General features: G+C 37.5%; 1 protein-coding gene across 4 annotated transcripts in view; it reads left to right on the top strand.

The window, feature by feature from the left end:
* The window catches only part of KYAT3 (kynurenine aminotransferase 3), a 64,720-nt gene that overhangs the window by 33,302 nt on the left and 6,254 nt on the right, over window positions 1-25,164 (top strand). For all 4 annotated transcript variants that reach the window (XM_027624632.2, XM_027624643.2, XM_027624625.2 and 1 more), the window contains 9 exons: window positions 2,239-2,388; window positions 6,665-6,751; window positions 7,549-7,674; window positions 7,774-7,894; window positions 14,662-14,738; window positions 16,098-16,187; window positions 20,622-20,808; window positions 23,022-23,098; window positions 23,360-23,446. In XM_027624632.2, coding sequence (XP_027480433.1) covers window positions 2,239-2,388; window positions 6,665-6,751; window positions 7,549-7,674; window positions 7,774-7,894; window positions 14,662-14,738; window positions 16,098-16,187; window positions 20,622-20,808; window positions 23,022-23,098; window positions 23,360-23,446 — 1,002 coding nt within the window. The remainder of the gene's footprint in view (window positions 1-2,238; window positions 2,389-6,664; window positions 6,752-7,548; window positions 7,675-7,773; window positions 7,895-14,661; window positions 14,739-16,097; window positions 16,188-20,621; window positions 20,809-23,021; window positions 23,099-23,359; window positions 23,447-25,164) is intronic.

The following is a 25,164-nucleotide window of genomic DNA, read 5'->3' as shown; positions in this document are numbered from 1 at the left end:
CTGACTTGTTAATTTTAGCCATTCTGACAGGTTGAGGTGATATCACATTGTGGTTTTGATTTGTATTTCCCTGATGATGAGTGATGTTGAGCATTTTTTCATGTGTCTGTTGGCCATCTGTATGTCTTTGGAGAAATGTCTGCTCATGCCTTATGTCCATTTCTTGACTGGATTTTTTGTTTTTTGTGTATTGAGTTTGATACATTCTTTATAGATTCTAGATACTAGCCCTTTATCTGCTATGTCATTTGCGAATATCTTCTCCCATTCTGTAGATTGCCTTTTAGTTTTGTTGATTGTTTCCTTTGCTGTAGCCTATGCCCATTCTTTAAATATTTTCCAGTTTTTGTAAATATATGTGAGTATATGTATATATGTGTTTTTATATTGGAATAAGCACAGGGGATGGTATTGCACTGTCATCAGGCTGTAGAAGACATTGGTCACCTTAGGGAGATGTGAAGGAAGTGTTGTTGAGGAGAGATCATAATTCTTTTTAACACAACTTTGCCTAGTTTTAATTATTATATGAAGAATGCATTTTTTTGTAATGAAAATTTTTAAAAAAACACAGACCATTATTATTCTGAGAAAACATGTATAGTGTTTATGGTTGCTTTCAGATCATCCGTTGCTAGAATTTGTTAGACCTGTTATTAAAATGAAATTCAAAGGAAATTTTGGATTTCCAGGAGTGGTGACAATCTTCTCTGCTCTTTTCACAAATTCTGTGTATTTTTTTGGAGCTTGAATTTAAGTAGTCTTTTTCCCTTGCTATTATTTTTTAGTTTACTGGCTGTGTTCTGTCACCCCCCCCATTAGTAATTATACCCAGTTTCTCTAATATTATAATATCTGCTAATTTCAAAATATGAAAAATATACTACAGCTTTGTTTTTGTTAATTTTAATTGGGTGAGGCACTGTGACATACTAGCCAACATTCTGTCAAAGGTGACAACAAAAGTATCTTTAACAAAAAACAAAAAAAATGCCTCCTTTTCGTATGAGCTGGGATGGATAACTTAACATGACCAAAGGCTATTTTACTTCATAAACCTGGGGTATATCCTACCAGCCTCCCTCTTGTCCTGTATCCTGACCCAGTTTATTACTCCAGAGTCCTAGGTGCCCTGCACTTGGACTCTCACTTGCAACTGACAGAAAATCAAGGTGGTTCTCCAAAAGCAAAAAAAGGAGCTACATGCTAGGAAAAAATAAGCAATAAGACATACTGACTTCAATACCAAATAAGACAAGGAGGGGAAAAGGGAAGGAAAAGAAAGAGAAGGAGACAAGCGCAGAGAACATAGAAGAAGAGAAGAATCGAGAAAGAGCGAATGAAGGAGTTAAGAATCCCTACAGGGACGCCTGGGTGGCTCCGTCAGTTAAGCGTCTGCCTTCGGCTCAGGTCATGATCCTGGGGTCCTGGGATCAAGTCCCACATCGGGCTCCTTGCTCAGTGCGGAGCCTGCTTCTCCCTCTGCCCCTCCCTGCGCCCTCTCTCTCTCTGACAAATAAATAAATAAAATCTTAAAAAAAAACAAAAACTCCTTACATGTCTCAGAGTTTGTGCATTTACAGTCCCCTTCATTCCTCTGGTGAATGTTGTTGTTTGCTTGGATGACTCCTCCCCTCTTGGCTCTCATGTGGTGAAGAATGTCCTACTTCCTCCTAACATAACTCTCACATGAGCATTAATGTGCGTTTCTTTGGGGAATTTGTTTTTGCCCTCTCTCCATAATCTGTTGGTTGGCATAATAGCCTTCTCTTTGGTGACATGGAAGAACAGAGTGAGGATATATAGACAATGCAGGTTTTCTTATTTTAACTGGGAAAAAAGTCCAACTCTATCCAATATAATTTAATTACTGTCAAAAATAATTGAATGTGATTTGATTGCTGTCAAAAAATGTACTGTCAAAGATATATTTGGTACTGAAGACAATTTTTATCAAAACAAATACATTGGAATTTTAAATTCCAAAACCAATTGTTTACTAGGGTTTTTTTTTTCTTAGTCATTAGCAAATTTTCCTGATCCTTCATGTAGGAATCCTCTGAAAGTAGTGAAAAATGTTTTTTTTTTATTTCCGTTAAAAAATACAAATTTTCCTTGGATAATTATAAACATAAAACCTAAATTTTAAAAATTCTTTCATTTTAGATCCAGAGTACCTCCAAGAAGTAGATCCCATAATCAAATTCAAGATTTTTTTCCCTCTTTTTTATTCAACAGGGTCATCCATCACTTGTGAAAGCTCTAGCCTGCTTATATGAAAAATTTTATCAAAATCAAATCAACCCAAATAAAGAAATCCTTGTGACAGTAGGAGCGTATGGCTCTCTTTTTAATGCCATTGAAGGATTAATTGATGAGGGAGATGAAGTAAGTATATTAACATTATCATCTTACCTATATCAATTATTATCATTTGTACTGCCTCTGAATCTTTTATTTATTTTACATTTATTTTTAATAATTTTTGAAGTATAGTACACATGAGTAAAATTCACAAATCGTAAGTATATGGCTTTATAAATTGTTTACATGTGTATATTTATATATGTGTGTGTATGTGTCCATGTAACCACAAACCAGATGAAGATATAGTACATTTCTAGCACCTAGAAAGCTCCCTTTTGCCCCTGCCTAGTTTATATTCTTCCAGAGGTAACTACTCTTCTGTCTTGTATCACCATAGCTCATTTTACCTGCTCTTTAACCTGATATAAATGGAATCACACAGTATGTACTCTTGAACGGCTTCTTTCATTTATCATTATGTCTGTGAGATTCATCTATTTTGTGGCATGTGACTCATTCTTATTTTTACAGCCTGTTTAGATAAGGGTAAGTGGAAGGGGCTAGCAATGATGGGGAAAATGAGTCTTTCATTTTGCACGACTAAAATTACCCTTATCTGAACTCAGTCAGGGAGTATTTGGTCAGTGTGTTTTTGTGCCCAACATTGTTAACAGCACCATGTGTAACAAGAAGGATGAGTGATTTCTGCTTTAGTACTGTGACCCACATGGCTCCAGACTCGGTCAGCTCTGCCCCTGTGTCCCCATCATCTTTCCAGGACCCCTGCTTCAGTATTTCCTGACCTCTTCATTTATTCAGAAATCAATGATGATCTCCTATGCTAGGCACCACAGGAGATTCTTAAAAGACAGTTTCTGTGTGGGAGGAGTTCCCCCTCTAGTAGAGGAGATACTTGCAAACTGGTGAATTGGAATGCGTGTGACAGTCAGTGGTGGACAATGTGTAAGTTATGGTGGTGACGGCCTGGAAGACTCCAGAGAGGCATTGCTTAAGTCTGAAGAATAAATATTTACCCGGATCTATGTTGTTAATTCCTTTCTTTGAACTCTCATGGCACTTTCCCTATACCTCTTCTATAAAAGATACTGCTGTTACTTTGTATTATGTTATTCTGATACATCTCTAATTCCCTCTCCTATGCCAGACAATAAACTACTTAAGGAAACATCTTAAGGAAGTACAGGTATATTTTCATATACATAATCTCCTTTAATCCTATAAACTAGTTGAAAGTTTTATCTCATTCTTTGATGTTGTTAATGCTTTGTTGCTTCCTCCTTCTGTGTTCTGCTGGAGCATCCCAAGGCTCAGCCCTTGACTTTCTTTTCTCTATTCTTTCTTCCCTGATCACTGTATCTGATATTTTGAAACCACACACGTCTTTCCTTTATAGCATTTATTACTATCTGAAATTATCTAATTTACTTCCGTGATTTCTTGTTTTTTTGTCTCTCTCAGTAGAACATAAGTTCCAGGAGAACCAGTTTATTGCTGTACGGCCAGTCCTTAAAATACTTAGTACTCAATAAATACTCTTCAGAAAGAGAGGGAAATTATTCCCATCATAAAAATAAAGAAATTGCAGCAAAGAGTGTCAAGCATATTCTTTCAATATTACCTCCCTGCCTCCCCAATTTATTTTCCTTTATTGAGCTCTCACTTCAAAGCAGGCACCTGTGTTTCTCACTAGGGTTCAAAGATAGGTCGTCTTGGTCTCTCAGAATTTCACAGACTAATTAGGAACTTACAGTCCACTTGAGGGAAAGATCCCTTCCCAAAGGGAATGAACAAAGATTGATTTCTTTGCCCTTCACAGTAGCTAACACCTAACATAGTAGACTGTACAGTAGGTGCTCAGTGTGAATTGAATGACTAGCGCAAACAAAGGGCTTTAGAATGTAAGGCCCTTATATGACTTTAATGAGAAAGGCCTTTGAGCAGGTATTTCACATCATAAGAAATACACAGTAAAAAGTGCAAATTTAGAACAACAATTAGGTATCACTAATCTAACCAACAAAAGTTAAGTGAGACAACGTAGTGTTGATTTGTGAAATTATAGTTACTCAATTTTTCTAAAGCAATTTGGCTGTCTGTATAGGGTGCCATAAAAATGCTTATACCTTTTAGGGGCGCCTGGGTGGCTCAGTCATTAAGCATCTGCCTTCGGCTCAGGTCGTGATCCCAGGGTCCTGGGATCGAGCCCCGCATTGGGCTCCCTGCTCCACAGGAAGTCTGCCCCTCCCTCTCCCACTCCCCCTGCTTGTGTTCCTTCTCTCACTGTGTCTCTCTCTATCAAATAAATAAATAAAATCTTTAAAAAAATGTTTATACCTTTTAATCTAGCAATAGCAATCTTGTGAATTTATTCATCTATTTAAAAGTGGAGAAACTACATATATTCACAAATATAGCATTGCTATTTATTTATTTATTTTTAAAGATTTATTTATTTTAGAGAGAGAGAGAGAGAGCGCACACACATGGGAACTAGTGGGGGGAGGGGCAGAGGGAGAGAGAATCTCAAGCCAACTCCTCCCTAAGGACAGAGCCCATCACGGGGCTCAGTCCCACGATCATAGGATCATGACCTGAGCTGAAATCAAGAGTCAGATGCTCAACCACCTGAGCCACCCAGGTGCTCCAGCATTGTTATTTATACAAGTAAATGATAAAAAAATCTATTCTAGAATTCAGAAGGCTCTCAAGTAGCCATTAAGATAATAAATATTAAAACTATAATAATAGGAAATTTTCATGAAATATTACTAGGTTTAAAAAGATAAAAAGAAGGGCACCTGGCTGGCTCAGTTGGTTAAGTGTCTGACTCTTGATTTCAGCTCAGGTCATGATCTGAAGGTTATAAGATTGAGCTCCGCGTCAGGCTGGACGTGGAGCCTGCTTAAGAGTCTCTCTCTCCCTCTCCCTCTCTCCCACCACCCCTCCCCCCCTGCACTTGTGTGCTCTCTCTCTAAAATATATTTCTATATTATATATATATATATACACACATAAATAAAAATTGAATATATATGATGGGTATAAATTATGTGTTCAAACTTTCCTTATAGAAAAGTAAAAAGGATGCTAGATTTAGGCTGGTGGTTTGTGGATGGAATACCAACCGGACAGGTTGGCCCACTGACTGACTTAAAAGCCAGCCCACAGGTGATTGAGAGAGAGCACGTAGAGGTCAAGGAACGAGGAATATTATCTCAAGGGGCTAGGAAAAAAGACTGAATCTAGATATAAGTAGCATCTTAACTAGTCTCCCTGCATCCAGTCTTTGTTTTGGAGTGCTTTTGAGCAGAGAGAAACATCTTTACTCTCAGGATAATACTTGTAAAGTAGTAACCCATAATGGAGAGCATTGCTGTGTTATCTTCCCTTATAGTCTTTGGCTTCTGCCCCTCTCTGATATTTTATTTTGTAACTTAAAATTTAAAGAAATTCTTAATGTTTTGGCTGGAACATTCCTTTGAGGATGTGATGAGACCTATGGCTTCTTCCCCCAGGAAAACCTACCTAGGCACATGTAAAGTTTTACATATAATTTCAAGCATCCCCACTGCAAGCCCTTCTGTAGATCTCATTAAGAGACCAAGGACTCCTGGACAAGTATATCTCTAAGGTCTTTTCCACTTGGCTGTTAGCTCCATGAAGGCAAGGAAGGCCAGCTTTTTCACTGCTGCATCTCAGCATGTAGTATAGTGCCTTACACATAGTAGGTACACAGTATTTTTTTTTTTGCTAACCCATCCCTCCCACCGCCCTCCCCTCTAGAACCCTCAGTTTGTGTCTCAGAGTCCGTAGTCTCTCATGGTTCATCTCCCCCTCCGATTCCCCCCCTTAATTTTTCCCTTCCTCCTATCTTTTTTTTTTAACATATAATGTATTATTTGTTTCAGAGGTATAGGTCTGTGATTCAACAGTCTTGCACAATTCACAGCGCTCACCATAGCACATACCCTCCCCAATGTCTATCACCCAGTCACCCCATCCCTCCCACCCCCCACCACTCCATCAACCCTCAGTTTGTTTCCTGAGATTAAGAATTCCTCATATCAGTGAGATCATATGATACAGTATTTTTTAATACTGTGCCTGGCTGAAACTTCGCATGATCATCAAAAACCTCTTGCCAGACTATGGCTCCCTTGTTTATAGTTGAAACAATACCCAAAAGCTTTTGAATATATAAAGATTCTAGTCTTTTAAAATCTTTGCCAAAACCTTTCCACTTCATGAAATCTGTGACTTCTGGGTTGGACTCCCACAGTATTTTTTAAACAAATGAATAATTGATATGTTAAATTCTTATTTGGTTTCATTTTAGGTCATAATAATAATGCCTTTCTATGACTGTTATGAGCCTATGGTGAGAATGGCTGGAGCAACACCTGTTTTTATTCCCCTGCGATCTGTAAGTTTGCTAGCATCATTCACATGCTTTAAGATGTTTTGAAAATATACAGAATTGCTTTGTCCCTGATGAAGTTTCCACTTCGATTACTTTTTGGGATTTACTGTGTATCTCTACTATGGCTGAAGGTAACCAACATCTTGAAGAGGACAACTTTGATTACTTTATTCTGTTTTTGCCATGTGTCTCTGTTGTATCAGCATTCACATTATATGTCATGTTATCTTTTGTAGTTATGTGTCTCCCCCACCAACATGAGCACCACCAGCTCAGAGACCATTTCTAACTCACTTTCATAGCACTGCTCCCCAGTGACTAACAGTGTAGGGTATGTATGCTGGGTGCTCCATAAATGCTTGTTGAATTCTGAATAAAGTGAATTTTTTTAAATTTTGCTTTTATTTTTAGGAATTTAATAAAGTGTGCTACCATTGTCTTTTTAAAAACCTTACTAAAATAAGTAATACACTAAGGTGAATCACAGAATCTTATATTAGCCCTAAAGTACCAGACCTGCTAACCAACGTTATAGGTTGGCTCCTTTGAAGGAACATAGACACTTTAACAGCTGTTTATGTCAACAAGAGTTTATTTTCCCATTTAATAGGTGTCAGCATGAGACTCAAGTCCTCTTGGGCTCTTAAGGCTTAGTGATTTCTGCTTATTTTCTTTGTTAGTCATTTGTTCAGTTACCTTTGCCTTACCTTTCTCTATTTTTTTCCCAGTAAAGCATTTATTTGTAAGACAGCAAACATGAATTAATTGAATTAAATCACATTTTGATTCTTCATACTTAGAAACCTGTCGATGGGAAAAAATGGTCCAGTTCTGACTGGACATTGGATCCTCAAGAACTGGCAAGTAAATTTAATTCTAAAACCAAAGCTATTATACTGAATACTCCACATAACCCCATTGGCAAGGTGAGTCTTTGATCTCTTTATACAGTCTTCTCTCCTATCATTTTCTCACGTGTTGAATCATAATTGGCTCTGCTCTTTTGTTTTCTTTAACACATATAGGTATATAGCAAAGAGGAACTCCAAATAATTGCTGACCTTTGCATCAAATATGACACACTCTGCATCAGTGATGAGGTTTATGAATGGCTTGTATATACTGGAAATAAGCATTTAAAAATAGGTACTGATTATTACATAGAGTCACAAATATAAATGTGTTTGGGCACGTGTGGAACAACTGATGGGAAAGGATCCCAGAACAGCTTTAAAATAGTCCTTGCAATGGGTATCTGTCCGGATGAGCACTTAAATGGGATTTGAATAAGTGATGCTTAACTGAATAAACAAATTGAAGGACAAGCAGTACAAACTAAGGGGAAGAGATTTTTGGATCATACTATAAAGCTATGAAACCAGAGAAGTCATACTTTTGCCTATACCCTTGGCTTTTTATCAAGAATCTATCTATTACTTGGTACATAAGATACAGGGAGCTTACTTGTTCCCAAGCTGGACTGTCTGTGCTGAGCAAGTTGCCAAAATGCCAAGTCAGCAGGAGAAAATTGCAGGGCCAGTAAGTTATTGCTGCTTGATCTTTGCCTGGGATTTCTTCATTACTACTGTGCTGTCTCGTAAGTGTTTCGGTGTCTTCTGGAGTTATTCAAACTGATATCAGCTATAAGATTATATGCTGGGCTGCAGACTTTGGGTCTTTGCACTTCCCCTTCCAATGTCCTGGAAACTCTTTTCCCCCTAGATATCTATGGCTCAGTCTCTCACCTCCCCCAGAGCTTTATTCAGATACCACTTTTTATGGCCACATTTAAGACAGTTACAGGCTTTCCTTCTAGCATTTGCTTTGCTTTTTTTTTCTGTTCTGTTTTGTTTTTTTCCTTTATAATAAATATCAAGACCTATATTGTTTACTTCTAACCTGCTAGAATGTAGGGACTTTTGTTTGTTTTAGTGTCTTCTGAATCCCCAGTTGCCAGGATGGATCTTGCACATGCTAGATGTCAGAACGTAATTGATAAGTAAATGAATAGAAGGTATGAAAAGGATAAGGGAAGGAAAACTAAAATCACTGTGGCAGAAATCAATAAATAGAAAATTAGGGCACTTACATATACATAGTTGTTATATATATCATAATTATCCCTATGGTACATTATAAATTGTAGAAATACAGAGGACAAAGCAACTGCTTGAGGGGATCAACAGAGGAGTGGGCAAAAGATGGAATTTGCTAAGCAGAGAGGTAGAAGGAAAATTCACACCAGATAAACTAAGAGGACTGAGGCAAGGAGGCATAACAGATCAAGTACACTTAAGGTTAGGGCAAGTGGTTTATAAGGATATAACAGGCAATGATGATAATGGAAAAGTAGGGTAATTCTGACAGCCTTGAATATGAGAACAGAATTTAAACTTGTTGAGGAAGTCAGTGGTTCTGAAACTCAAAGCCTTACTATAGAGCACCTCAGAGCCGCAAAGTTCACATCATGAAATGGGGATATATTGCCTTCCATCCTGAAACAAGAAACAGTTTTCCTAACAGAAATTTAATAATTAGAAGAAGTCAATAGGGGCGCCTGGGTGGCTCAGTGGGTTGAGCATCCAACTCTTAGTTTTGGCTCAGGTCATGATCTCAGGGTTGTGAGATGGAGCCCTGCATGGGGCTCCATGCTCAGTGGGAAGTCTGCTTGAAGAGTCTCTCCCTCTGCCCCTGAGCTCCCCCCCACCCCGGCTCATGCGCGCGCACACACACACACACACACACACACACTGTCTCTCTCTTTCTCTCTAAAATAGGAAATAAATCTTTAAAAAAAGAGAATTCAATATAAAAATAATAGTTCTGTGCATATTTGTAACAAAGAGCCATTGAAATAAGCCCGTGAGAGTTTTATTTTATTTTGCCATTAGAATTCACTTACTAAATGTTCATTTGTTTCACCATTGGTAACATATACTGTCAGATAAACAGTAGTACTTATTTTAAGTGCATAAGAAAATTTCATGGAAGGAAACTTAAAATTGATTTTTTAAAAAAATGATACACATTAATTTGATCGCCAAAGTTCCAATGAGCATACTTTGAGAACTGCAAGAGGTGTGCCATGGCAAGGGAATTGGTTACATGATTGGATTTGTTTTATAAAGCTAAGAACCAGCTATAGGTGAGGATCTGAAGTGAGTCAGATAGGCTAGCAGTAGAGTTGACACATGTGGGCTATTTAGAAGTCAAGACAATGGGGGGGGTATAGCATTTGAAGATGGGAAGAGAGCAAGCAAGTATGCTTCTGAGATCTCTGGCCCAGCCCCATCAGCAGTGATGAGGCTCTTAAGCAGAGGTGGAGATGTGCTGAGGAGGAGCAGATCCCTGGGGAGGAAGGAATATTCCTGCCTCTCATGCTTTATAGTCTTGCTAAGTTTCAGTGTCTGTGAGACAGAGGAGAAGATTCTGGATACAAGCCTGACAATCAGGATCAAATTATGAGGGGAAACAGTTTGGCCAGTCATCAAAATTTTGTTGATGGTGGAATCCATGGAAGAGAATGTTCTCAGGGAATACGGATAAAAGAAGAAGACAGCCAGAGATTTGCAAGGTGTGGTGGTGCCTTGACACAGCAAGCTCTTACATTGTCAAAATTGCATTAGGGTTCATCTTCACCCTTCTTGTTGATGATCTCTGTTTCAGGCCATTTGAACTATTTCCAGTTGAAAATCAGATCACTATGGACACATAATTATTTTAATAATAATTAAGTGTTGATTATTAAGCAGAGAGAGGAAGAGGCATCTTTCTAATGAATATACTTCTGTACTTAACATAAAATATATGTTCATATCTATGCAATAATGCCTCAAATCTTTAGAGTTTTAGTTAACTCAGTTTAGCAATATTTTTCCAATACATAACTTTAAATGATCTTGAGATTTGTTGTTTGAACCTTTATTATATTGTTTAAGCCTCATGTTACATGATAACCCTCATAGTAAAAATGTAGCAGATAGGGGCACCTGGGTGGCTCAGTTGGTTAAGCGACTGCCTTTGGCTCAGGTCATGATCCTGGAGTCCTGGAATCGAGTACGGCATCAGGCTCCCTGCTCAGCAGGGAGTCTGCTTCTCCCTCTGACCCTCCCCCTCTCATGCTCTCTCTCTATCTCATTCTCTCTCAAATAAATTTTTTTAAAAAATGTAGCAGATATTACTTGCTAAAGATATCAAGACATATATTTTTAACTCAGATTTTTTTAGTTATAACAGCCCATAAACAAGAAAAAAATGAATTCACTATTTCATTATTTACAGAGTACAGTTTGGTTCCATGAAAACTTGGCTATTCTATCAAATACAGTGGCCTTTGTTATGCAAAAGATGCAAAATGGCTATTTCATCAATTTGCAGAGTGTGAGAGTAGCTCTTTAATATAACACAATAAGGCTTTCTAGCCATACATCATGAATTAGCAGCATCCTCATGCTTTCACTGAGATGGTTTTCCCTGGGGTAGCACAGTTCCTCATGTTTCTCATCTTTATCTGACTTCCACTGAAGCCTAAACCACCTGTGAATAACTCATGTAACTGCTGCGGCTGATTTAAGGAGCATGGGTCATAAATGAGAAGTGCAAAGGCCAGTTGCCTTTCAGATATAAATGCAAGCTTAACTTACCAATATTGGGTTGTTTTTGTTTTTGTTTTTGTTTTTATTTATCCATTTAAGTAATCTCTACACCCATTGTGAGGCTCAAACTCACAACCCCGAGACCAAGAGTTACGTGCTTTTCCAACTGAGCCAGCTGGGTGCCCCTAGGTGTTTTTGTTTTTGTTTTTAAATAATCTCTACACCCAACGTGGAGCTTGAACTCCTAACTCCGAGATCAAGAGTTGCATGCTCTACCACCTGAGCCAGCCAGGTGCCCCTAGATATGTTTTTTTAAATGATCAGACCTGCAAAGATTGGGGTTTGTTTTGTTTTGTTTTGTTTTTCTGTAGATTCACACACAGTGCTGTGGTCTTCTGTTCTGACTATCTGTTTACTTTAACTTCTGTGGCTCTGAGTTGGAGAGGACATGAACATCCAGATGTTTTTAAAATTCCTTAGGGCCCTTTTTATTGAAGTAGTAGAATTTGTTCTTGGATCAGATTCTTGATTCAAATGATGTCTCCAGATTTCTGTAAAATGACATTTCAGTCAACAAAAGAAACCTCTCTTTGTAGAAAAAAGATAAATTAAAACATTGATATTGATATACGAATCTTTCAGTATTTAGCTAATTAGTATAAAATTCCTTGTAAGTTATTCAGCTGATCAGTTTACTGCTGGAAAAAAAAGACATCCACTTTTAAATGGCTAAAATAGTCATCAAAATTACTTAGCTCTTTTTAAAACATATTATACCTATAACTATTACATTGATATTTTCTGAAAAAAACTCCTACATTTGACATGTGAGTAGTTTTGATTCCCTTTGTATATAACTTATCATGAAAACATGTTAAGGTTGTATTCATTTCTCTGGATGATTCTTATTTTCAAAGAATTTCTTTCTAAGTATTGTTCTTACTAATAGACCTTCCTGGTTTGGGATATATATTAACTTTATTTATTTATTTATTTATTTATTTATTGGGAGAGAATGTGTGTGCACGTGCACATGGGGTGGGGGGGGGGCAGAGGGAGAGGGAGAGAGAATCTTAAGCAGGCTCCACATCCAGCGTGGAACCTGATGAAGGGCTCGATTTCACCACCCTGAGATCATGACCTGAGCCAAAATCAAGAATTAGATGCTTAACTGACTGGGCCACCCAGGCACCCCTATATTATTATTTTAAAGGAGGTGATACTCTGCATTATACAGTGTTTAGATTTTCTCTGGTCAAACAGGAAAGTGGGACATGTGTCATGGTATTCTTTTGGATTACTTTGGAAGACTACAGATGTCTCAAAACTTGAAAGGATATGATATATTTATATTAAATGTTAGAATATTCTTTCTTCTAATGGACCCTCTAAATATTTTCTTCATTTATCTTTTTGGGGTTTGTTATACTCCACAGAGAATACACTTGTAACTTTTCCGGTTTATGTAGTTTTCCTACCTTTACAAATATTGCCAGGTGTTTCACAATGGACTAAGATTATGTATGAATTCATTTTGGAAATTTTGTTAGCTACTTTACTTGAGTATGAGAAGATGAAGAAAACCGTAGCTTAGACCCCACAGAAATGGCTGTTTGTTCTCTCTTTGTGTATACCAACTCTTAGAACAATAGAAGAGTATCTACTGTTCCTCTACAAAACAAGTGAAAAACTCATGGGATTGCATGTGAAGAACTTCACGACTAAATTACTTGAGGAATCCAAAGAATAGTGTAGGTAGCATTCTCAGGAGATTCACAAGGGAATCGTTTACCAATGTCCCGCAAAATTCACAAGCTTTTACATTCTATACCCCCATGACTTCGTTAGCTCCATTCCCTTCACCCCAAATACGTTTCTTTGCCTTCTCTGACTGGCAAAGGCCTATTGTGGTCTTCCAAGTCTCAGCTCAAGCATTACTGGCTGCATAAAGCTACCCCTCACACCTTCTTCTGTCCTTGCATGATACTCCATGCCTGTTGCGATTACAGCACTTACCACACTGTATTATGGTTGTTGTTTTACTTTTCTCCTACCCCCACTAGACATTAAACTCCTTGAAGACAGAAACTGCTTCTTTCTCATCTTTGTTTCCTCTAGACCTAGCATAGTCCCTGGCACCTGGTCATTGCTAGTAAATGTTTGATAGAATTTCATTTCACAAGAATGAATGATTTTATTAAAGATATCAATCAACTTGAGAACATTTATGCAGTCATTTCTCATTATTTGTGGAATCCATATTTGTGAATCACCTACTCACTGAAATAGATTTTTAACCCCAAAGTCAATACTCTTGGCACTTCACATTCATAAACATGCAGAAAGGGGCAAAAAATTAGAGTCACCTGATACACGTGTTCTCAGTTGAGGTCAACAAGGCAACACTCTGCCTTCTTACTTCAGCTCATACTATAAACAAGTGTCCTTTTCATGGTGATTGCATAGTGCTAAAGTGCTGGCTAATGCAGGAAGGCCATGGTGTGCATTATGGAGGGACTAGGTATGTTAGATGAGCTCCATTCAGGCACAAGTTCTAATGCTCCTGGCCATGGCTCTTGGCCAAGGAAATTATATTAAGGGGTGATACCCAAAAGTTATGGGCTTCTCTTGGGGTGAAAAAATGTTCTAAAACTGGTTACACAGCTCTGCAGATATACTAAAAACCATCGAATTGGACAGTTTACAGAAGTGAATTTTATCATGTGGGATTTATATCTCCAAGTTTTTAGCAAAACGCACACACACGCACATGCACACCCAGATTGCAGGACCCTACCCCCAGAGTTTGTGATTCAGTAGCTCTGGGATGCAGTCCAATAATTTGCCTTCCTGACTAGTTCCCCACTGAGACTGCTATGCTGGTGTGGGGACCACATTTTAAGAACCATTGCCTTAGGAAGCCTGGAGAAATAGACTCGCAAAATGGGCAGAGAAGACGTGAGTAAATACTAGCCAGACCACAACCAAAAGGGTGCCACAGGAAGAGAATATTGAATGTTCAGCTACCACTGACACTGAGCGCTGGGTGCCATGCTTGTGCAACCCCTGTCTGGAACCCTGCCTACTGACACTCCTGCCCCTGGAAGTAATTTTGCTCCTTAAAATTACTTAATCTATCACATATGACAGTGTTTTCAAGCACTGTAACATTTTCAATTGTGTTTGGGTTAGAGTTACATTATATTTAAAAACCTACTGAAATACACTGACCACTACCTTTATGTTTTTAGATTATACTGAATACAGATTGGTTGGAAAGCAATTACTTAACCTTTTTCTTTTCTCTTTCCTATTTAGCTACTTTTCCAGGTATGTGGGAGAGAACAATAACAATAGGAAGTGCTGGAAAGACTTTCAGTGTAACTGGCTGGAAGGTAAGGTGCAGAAGAATGAAATTGGTTGAAAATGAGCATGTATTTTATTTCTCGTAGAGTTTCTGTATATGTGTGTTTTAAATGCATATATATTCGGTTTACACAGGTTTTTATACTTACTGATATTTTCTTTATTTTTACTCATTCAGCTTTCATGTCGGCCTTTATCCTTTTTGAGACCTGATTGTTTATTATTTTAAAGTCTTTATTTAAATTCCAGTTAGTTAACATAAAGTGTATTATTGGTTTCAGGTGTGCAGTGCAGTTATTCAGCACAAATCCAGTGCTCCTCACAAGTGCCCACCCTAATCCTCACCTATTTCCCTCATTCCTCCACCCACCTCCCGCTCTGGTAACCATCCATTTGTTCTCTATATATAGTTAAGAGTCTGTTTCTTGGTTTGCCTCCCTCTCTCTCTTTTTTTTCCTTTGCTCATTTGTTTTGTTTCTTAAGTTCCACAGATGAGTGAAATCGTATGGTGTTTGTCTTTCTCTAACTTATTTCGCTTAGCATAATACCGTCTGGCTCCATCCATGTCATTGTAAATGGCAGAAAAAATAAGTAATTTTTCATTTTATAAGTCACGAACTGATGGCACTCTTTTTTTTTGCAAAAAATGTTCAGATTATTGTGTATTAATATAAAAGGAGGAAGAAAATAATATAATAACTAATATTTTGGCACTTACTATGTGCCAGGTTCTAAGTGCCTTACACATGCTCATTCTCATAATGGCATTATGAGGTGAGTATAATTTATCATCCCCATTCTACAGGCAATAAAACTAGTGCAGAGAAGTAAGTTGCCTGAGGTTATACTGCTAATAAAGTCAAGCCAGTGCAGGTAGTCTAGCTTCAGAATCCACGTACTTAAGCACTGCACTATGTAATACAACAGCGATTTACCCAGTTGAAATTTGGTCATCTTCCAACTGGCCTCTCCTGAACATGGCCAGGAAGCAGGGAGTATTAAAAATGGGGCCTGCAGAACCAGCTTATGGAAGAGTCCCTTAGGCCCTCATTCAGGGTTACTGTTGCCTAATTCAGATAACCTTTGTTACCAGTTTTTAGACCTTCAGAATATCAGAAGTAGCAAATTAGAAAAGAAAAGGATAATAGCGACTAAGGGTACTGTTTACCTTCTGAAGGCAGAGTTTAGTGACTCCAGTGGGAAACTTTCTCACAAAAGAACAGTGTTGAAATGATGAGTAAATACTAATACTGCACTACTTTCATAGTATGAACATTTTAGAGTTGCATATATTTAATAATTACATTAAGCTGAGCTACTCTATCGGATTTGGTACATACAATTAGATTTGTTTTTTGAAATCTGCTTTTTATCTTTTCCTTTTCTAGCTTGGCTGGTCCATTGGTCCTAATCATTTGATAAAACATTTACAGACGGTTCAACAAAACACCATTTATACTTGTGCGACTCCTTTACAGGTAGGTATTAATAGTAACTTGGGGTTGAAGTCTTTTGGTAAAGGTGTTATTTTTAGGCTGTGTATTCATTGGCTTAGTTCTACCCATGATGCCCTTTTTGAGCTGGGCCTCTAGTATTGTTTGGGAATTTAGGAGCAGACAGATACTCATTACTGTCAAGAACAGCTTTTTTCTGTTTATTTAAATACATCAAGTTTTAACTCTGAATACTCATACATTGCTGGTGGGATTGCAAAGTACTACAGACTCTGTGAAGGACAGTGACAACACCAAGCAAAATTATAGATGTACGTGCATTACAAAGCAGCAATCCGTCTTCTGGGAATTTACCCTGTAGTTATTATCTGTACACATAAGAAGCTCTGTATGTGTATGGCCATTTATTGCAGAAGATAGGGGATAGTCATTATCCATCTTTAGAATTAATTAAACAAACCATGGTTTATCCAAACATTTAAATATTATATGAATTTTGTATTAGCTTCCTATTTCTCTGTAACAAATGGCCACAAACTTGGTGGCTTAAAACAACACAAATCTTTTTATCTTACAGTTCTGGAGGTCAACAATCTGAAATGGGTCTTATGGCTAAAAACAGGGTGTCTGCATTCTGGTATTCCTTCTGAAGGCTGTAAGGGAGACTTTGTTCCTTGTCTTTTCCATCTTCTAGGGACTGCTCACATTCCTTGGCTTATGGTCACATCACTCTAACATGACTCTGACTCTCCTTCTACTTTCTTTCCCTTATAAGGATCTTTATGATTGTATTAGGCCCACAGAAAATCCAAGATAATCTCTTCATCTCAAGATCCTTAATTTAAACCACATTTGCGAAGTTCATTTTACCATGCAAGGTAACATGTTTATAGGTTCTGGGTTTGTTTTTTTTTTAAGATTTTTTAATTTATTCATTTGAGAGAGAGAGAGAGAACAAGAGCACAAGCAGGGGGTAGGTTCAAAGGGTGGGGAGCCTGATGCAGGGCTTCATCCCAGGACCCTGCCATCATGACCTGAGCTGAAGGACTGAACCACCAAGGTGCCCCTACAAGTTCTGGGTTTTAAGACCTGGACACCTTTGGGAGCCATTCTGTCTGTCACCATGACTATTTAAAAATGAAAAGAAAGGAAAAGAATGAGGAAGTTCTATAATGATCAATATGGAAAAATTTCCAGAATATACTGTAAAGTAAAAAAAGCAAGATGCAGGGCAGTGTATATTTATGCTATATCCTGTATAAGACAGGGGGAAACCATTCGCTTGTATTTTCTTAAAGGATCTCTGGAAGGATCCATAAGGAACTAGTAAAAGTGGCCAATTGTAGGGACACCTGGGTGGCTCAGTCATTAAGCATCTGCCTTCGGCTCATGTTGTGAGCCCAGGGTCCTGGGATCGAGCCCCACGCCCCTCATCGGGGCTCCCGTGGGAAGCCTGCTTCTCCCTCTGCCACTCCCCCTGCTTGTGCTCCTGCTCTCGCTATCTCTCTGTCAAATAAGTAAATAAAATCTTAAAAAAAAAAAGATGCCAATTGTAGGGGTATGAGGAATAGGTGAAATGAGTAGATAGGGACGGGGTGAGTGCAAGACTTTTTAATGTATATCTTTTTATATTGTTTCTGGTTTTTTTAACTATATATTTATAAAACAGGGATCTATGTATCATCATTCTGTGAATCAGAACACTGAAAAAATTTTCTTTATCTGGAAGGCCGTTAAAAAGCCAGAAGAGTGAAATATATTGGCTACAGTAAATTTACTTTTTTGCTTCCTGTCAAAAAGATCTATTGAATGAGAAAAAAATTTTATTTTAAAATTCTTTCTCCAATGACTCTCTAAAGCAATGTCTTAATAAACACTAGTTTTGACTTTTGGTTTTATATAATATTAAATTCATTTTATCCACTCAAAATAAATCCATTCACTTATTCAACAAATATTTACTGAGTATTGGAGATACAGCAGGAATTTCTTTCTGAAAAGTTCTTTTTGAGCTTAAGGCCTAGTGGGGGCACAGCTAATAAAGAAGTAAATATTTTAATAATATGTCAGGTGTTCGTAGATGCAATAGAGAAAAATAAAGCAGGGAAGATGAAGGCTATAAAGTGCTAAGAGGGAGAGTATACAATGTTAAGTGGAGTAATCTTTGAAAGCCTCCCTGAGAAAATGACATCTGAGCTATGAATTGAAGCTTAAGTAGTCACATGGGTTACCTAGAGAAGAACCTTCCAGACTGTGAGAAAAACAAGTGCAAAGGCCCTGGGGTAGGCAGTCTGGCTGTCATGTTTGTATCTGTGAAAAGCACGAGAGGGAGATGGGATGATCAAAGGACAAGACTAGGAGGAAGTAAATCAAGGGGTAGCCGGGAGCCAGATCAAATAAGGCCAGGTTCATCACTGTAAAAGCTGAGTGAGATAGGAAGCCACTGGAGAGTTTGAGCACAAGGGTGACATGATCTAACTTATCAAAGGGACCTGGCTGCTTTATTGAGTCAAAAGACTGTTGAAGTGATCCAGGAGAGAGACAGCAGTTGAATGAACCAATACAGGGATGGTAAAATGGTGGAACGTGATTGGGTTCTGAATATATTTTGAAGGCAGAGTTTTTGATGACAGCATTTGCCATTGGGTCACATGTGGGGCATGAAAAAAAGAGAGAAGTCCAGTATAAGAGTACAGTTAGGAGAGGTGATTATGTCTCTTGAGCTTTGACTTTTCTAGGGCAATAACTCCTGCTATGGGGAGTGAATAAGTTGCTGAGAACAAGAAAGATGCAGCTAAGGGCGCCTGGGTGGCTCAGTTGGTTAAGCGACTGCCTTCGGCTCAGGTCACGATCCTGGAGTCCCGGGATCGAGTCCCGCATTGGGCTCCCTGCTCGATGGGGGCCTGCTTCTCCCTCCAACCCTTCCCACTCTCATGTACTCTTTCTCTCTCTCATTCTCACTCTCTCAAAAATAAATAAATAAATAAATAAATAAATAAATAAATAAATAAATAAATAAATAAAAAGAAAGATGCAGCTAAGAATCTGGAACATCTTTTCCTGACCCCTCTGGTCATCCATTTCAACCAAGTGCCTGGATTTTTCAGACAACCATGTTTGGAAACTGGCCCATGCTTCCAGGGGAACCCCAGATTCCTAGGCTGATGCAGCTTGATCGTTATTTATCCAAGATTTTGTTAGTACTGGGAAATTATGATTAATTCTTTTTTCCTGCTGGTTTCTTTTGGCATGCAGTCTTCTCAGTGACCTTACCCTTCTCTGTCTCTCCATGTCATCTCTTGCCATGCTCTCTTGCTACTCTTGAGCCACACCAGACTCAGTTCTGATGTGGCCACATGAAAAAGGCCAAACATGGCCTTTTTCATGTATTTGTTTCCTCAACCCTCCCACATACCCCCTCCAGTACACACCAACCATAATCTCCATAAAGGCAAGGTTTATCTCATTTACCATTATACCCCCAGTGTTTTATCAGCCAATATTTAACATTAGTATTTGGTATATGTTTACTGAATGAATGTTTTATCCTTTAATTCTTAATACCTCTTGGTTCTGATTAATTTCCTTAAAATTTGGCCACTTTGCCCTGCTATCTCAACTATTCCAGGTTCTTGATTATTTGCTTACCTTTCCTTCTTTGCTCTGAGAAACCGGTATTTTTAAGTTGTTTCAGTTCACACTGACCTAACAATCTTCTGCCCTCCTGCTTGTACAGATCCTTGCTCTTTATGTGTGTCCTGATTCAGACTTGTTTACCTTTTCCTACCCTGTTGCCTCCTGAGACATCTACATGACCTTTAACAACATTGGTTTTTTTTCCCTTCTCCCAGTTTCTCTCCTGTCACTTCTGGCTTTCTTGAGGAATGGTACAGAAGTGACTCCACATACCCCGGACACTCTTTTCTAATCCCTGTGGCACTTAGACACTTCTGGGATACACATGATTAGAACAGGGATTAGAATTCAGATGAGAATGATTGCATATCTCTGGGGAGTGACACAGTGGGTCAGCTTTCATTTCCACTACATCCTCCAAGGTAATGGAAAAAGGCTGGCTAGTTCATCATTTCTCTGGTCATTTTTCAGACTTAGCTCCAGCAAGCCATTCTACAGCTCCCCTCAATGGAAAATAACTTAGTGTCTTTTTATTTCCAAGTAAGCCATCTTTATACAATACCTCTTCTTTAATTCGGATCTTCATGGCTCATTCTCAGTTCTTCACATTAGATTTAATCATTTACGTGTAACTGATTCCTCCATTAATTGATACAGTCTAACATAAGTTCACAGGAATTCAACTGTAATTCCCTGAATGGGTATTCAGGGAATTTTTTTTTTGCCAATAATGTGACTCAGGCAATTTTATTACACCAATAAATTCAGCAATAAATAACATTACCGTATTTCCTTTCCACATGTTTCGATCTTAACATGCAGGAAGCCTTGGCTCAAGCTTTTTGGATTGACATCAAGCGCATGGATGACCCAGAGTGTTACTTTAATTCTTTGCCAAAGGAGTTAGAAGTAAAAAGAGATCGGATGATACATTTACTTGAAAGTCTTGGCCTAAAACCCATAGTTCCTGATGGGGGATACTTCATAATTGCTGATGTGTCTTTGCTAGGTTTGTAAGGGTTTTTTTATTTCAAATATATAGAAACTTATGTGTGAAATTGTATTAGAATTTTTAGGGAGTAAAGATTGATGTCAAAACTATGTCAGCATTTTGTCTATGGAAAAATGGCTTTTCGGAATGTCAGTGCTTTTTTGTTTGTTTTTTTGTTTTTTGTTTTTTCAGTAATCATCTTGAATTTTAGATCCCTGAATCTTAAATGTGACTGTTAACATGGTTATAGAGTCAGTTCTTTTAGGTATCCCATTAAACACAGAATTTGCTATCATCTTGTTCTAGTGTGGAATTTAAAACACAAGTACATGAAATAATATATGAACCCAGTGTTCCTCTGAGTAAAATTTTAGTTTCTTTTTTACTTAAGAAAAATAAGATTTCTAGAACATTGGTGCTATCAGGGAATGTTTGCTATTTTAGAATATACTAAAATGAAGTAAAGAAGGAAAATAATATTTATTAAAGTCTGCTACATGCCTAGCACTTTCAAATACCCTTTTGAAGAAAGCGTTGTTAGCTCCACTTTTAAAGATGTGAAGACTTAGAAAATTTTAAATAACTTGTCTAAAGTCACATAGGTAGATTCCAAATAGTTTTGTCTCCTAAAAGCAATGGTCTTTATATTACCTGAAGCTGTTTTATGTACTTCTGACATGCCATACTAGTCTAAAATTAGAAGCATGATAACATTTTATATATAACCGATTTTCTTCAAAAAAAAAACAAACTATAATGTTAATAATAGTACATTTAAAAGCATAATTTATTCTGACAGAAGTTGGCCGAATAGTTTGTTTTAAGGTTCTATTACAATAAAGTTATATTCCACTGAACTTGAAAAGCCTTTTATATATACCAAATTTTATAAGGCTGGAAACTTTTGATTTTATAACCAAACGGTGACTGTTATTTCTTCATTTGTTGTGTGAGAAGCAGAAGCCATGATGCCCAGAGATTTTTGCTGTCCTAGTGCCTGAAAGCTGTATATGTTTTGCTCTCCTAAGCTCCATTCTTATATAAAATCCCTTAAGATGTCCTATACTCTGAGGTTTAAGAAATCGCTTTTCCTATGTTACGTCTAAATGTATAGCTCATTTCATGAAACGATACAAAGAAATAGCTGTTTTCATCACCTTTAGTTTTGCTTTTGAATTGGGAATCTATAATATTTTCAATGTGAATTTTTTAATTTATTATTTATTTTATATATATATTTTTAAGATACTGTTTATTTATTTTGACAGAGAGAGAGAGAGACACAGCGAGAGAGGGAACACAAGCAGGGGGAGTGGGAGAGGGAGAAGCAGGCTTCCCACTGAGCAGGGAGCCCAATGCGGGGCTCGATCCCAGGACCCCGGGATCATGACCTGAGATGAAGGCAGATGCTTAACGACGGAGCCGGCCAGGCGCCCCTATTTTATATATTTTATTTATTATTTTTTAAAATATTTTATTTATTTATTTGTCAGAGAGAGAGAGCACAAGCAGGGGAAGCAGCAGGCAGTGGGAGAAGCAGGCTCCCCGCTGAGCAGGGATCCTGATACAGGACTCGATCCCAAGGACCCTGGGATCATGACCTGAGCCAGAAGCAGATGCTTAACTGACTGAGCCACCCAGGCATCCCTCAACATGAATTTTTTTTTTTAATTTTTAAAAATCATTATTTATTTATTCATTTTTTAATTTTTTTTTTTCTGGTGGGCAGCAGAGCAAGGTTTATCGAGGGATAGCTAAGTGACAATACAAAGCTCCTGAGGAGGGAGGGGACCCGAGAGGATTGCCCAACATGAATTATTTTTAAAATAATTGATTTATATACTTGATCTGCTTCCAAAAAGCATTTAAACTAACTTATATTAAAAAGTTTTCTATGTAATAATATATATAAATAGAAATGTATATAATAATCAGTGTCACATAGGAGGGGAAGGAAACAAATTTTTCCTATACTGATTAGCATTAACTTGGGACTGAACTCTGTGGCTGCAAGGGCAAATAGAAAATGTAATTAATTACACAATTCTTGGAAATAACTGTTCTTAAAAAAAAACAAAACAAAACCTATCTGTGAATTTTTCTCTTCCCAACCCACCATATAGTATGAGACTTCAGTAGTTTCTGAGAATATTTTGAATCTTGACAGATTTAAATGAAATACATCTTGCCTTCAGATATAATAGGCCATCTAATTTTCATTGTTGTTTTAGATGCAGACCTCTCTGATATGAAGGACAGCAATGAACCTTATGACTATAAATTTGTGAAATGGATGACTAAAAATAAGGTAGTATTTATTGGACTTTGAGATACTGTGCTGTATTGTATATGAAGGATACTTACTGACATGTTTTGAACAATGTTAACTACAGGTTTGTTAAATGATATTCCCTTTATGGCTATGTGGGGATTTTAAAAACATTTTTTTCTTTTTGGAGGTTGTTGTGGATATTTAGAAGTATCTGTTTCTTTTTAACATTTATCTGTCCTAAAATTAAATTTGAATTAGAAGTAGTTTTCCTATTTTATTTTTCTATTTATTTTTCAGAAACTGTCAGCCATTCCAGTTTCAGCATTCTGTAATGCAGAGACCAAATTACAGTTTGAGAAGTTTGTGCGATTTTGCTTCATAAAAGTAAGTTCCCTATTCTATTCAAAACCACATTTATGATGTCCTTCCTTCTGATTTATAAAGCACCTTTTTTTCTCTTGCTAGGAATGATGTGCTCATATGCAGTTTTGTTTTGTTTTTAATTTTGGCTTGCTGCCATGAAATTAACTGCCTACCAGAACAAAACTCAACACTCTGAAGTGTTGAATTTACTGTATTACAGCATAATTGGACTCCTTACCATGTAACAATACAATATGCAGCATGCAATAAAAAATTACTAGACGTGTGAAGACATAAGAAAATGTGACCCTTGGGGCGCCTGGGTGGCTCAGTTGGTTAAGCATCTGCCTTCGACTCAGGTCATGATCCCAGGGTCCTGGGATCGAGCCCTCCGTCGGGCCCACTGCTCAGTATAGAGTCTGCTTTTCCCTCTCCCTCTACCCCTCCCCCTGCTTGTGCTCTCTCTCTCTTGCTCTCTCTCAAATAAATAAATAAAATCTTTAAAAAAAAAAGAAAAAAGAAAATGTGACCTTTAATAAAGAAAAAAAGCAGTCAGTAGAAACAGATCACAAGGTGACCCAGATAGAGGAATTAGCAGACAAGGACTTTAAAGTATGTTCAAGAAATTAAAGGAAAACATTGTCATAATGAGTGAACAAATTAAAATTATTAAAAAAATCAAGTGGAAATTCAGGAACTTAAAAGTGTAATATCTGATATGAAGAATGTATGGGGCTTAACACACAGAGGATTGAGGATATCAGGAATAAAGGACCCACTTGAATTGCAGATTCATAGAATTATCCAATCTGAAAAATAGAGGGAAAAATTATTTTTGAGAAATGAACAGAGTCTTAGGTCTATGAGACAATATCAAGTGATAATACATGTAATTAGAGTACCAAAAAAGAGAGAATGTGGCAGAAAAAGTATTTTAAGAAGTAATGGCCAAAATTTCCTCATATTTTGTGAAAAGCAACTTACTTAGAGATCTAAAAGTTCGGTGAAGGACAACAGGATATAAAGAAAACCACCCTAAGACACTTTACGCTTGAACTGCTGAAAACCAAGGGTAATGGTAAGATCTTGAAAACAGCCAGAGAAAAACTATACTTCCCATGTATATTAATTTAGCAACTTCTTATCAGAAAAAATGAAGACCAGAATACAATGAAATGACATCCTCAAAGTCCTGAAATAAAAAATTTATCAGCCCAGAATTCTTTATCCAGGAAAATAGCCTTTAAAACTGAAAATGAAGCGTATATTCCTGACAAATAAAAGCTGAGTGACTTGCTTACCATCAGATCTATACTCAAAAAATATCTGAGGGGCACCTGGGTGGCTCAGTTGGTTAAGCAGCTGCTTTCAGCTCAGGTCATGATCTCAGGGTCCTGGGATCGAGCCCTGAATCAGGCTCCCTGCTCCCTGCCTTCTTCTCCTTCTCCCTCTGCCGCTCCCCCTGCTTATGCTCCCTCACTCTCTCTCTTTCTCTCAAGTAAATAAATAAAATCTTTTTAAAAAAATCTGAATATATATATCATTGCTATTTTTAAGATGTCGTTGCTACTGAAGGCAGGCTTAATAAGATCCAGAAACTCTTTTTACCAACGTATTCATCTATAAACCTAGTCAGAATGATGTAAACATTGTTTTCAACTTTGAGAGACAGTCTACAAACTCTGGAAGACTCGTTCAGAAGAGAATAAAAATGTTAACAACCTAAATTTAATTGACTA

This window comes from Zalophus californianus, chromosome 4, assembly GCF_009762305.2.
Source record: "Zalophus californianus isolate mZalCal1 chromosome 4, mZalCal1.pri.v2, whole genome shotgun sequence".
In the NCBI taxonomy this organism is placed as follows: Eukaryota; Metazoa; Chordata; class Mammalia; order Carnivora; family Otariidae; genus Zalophus; species Zalophus californianus.
This window is presented reverse-complemented; position numbering and strand designations above follow the sequence as displayed.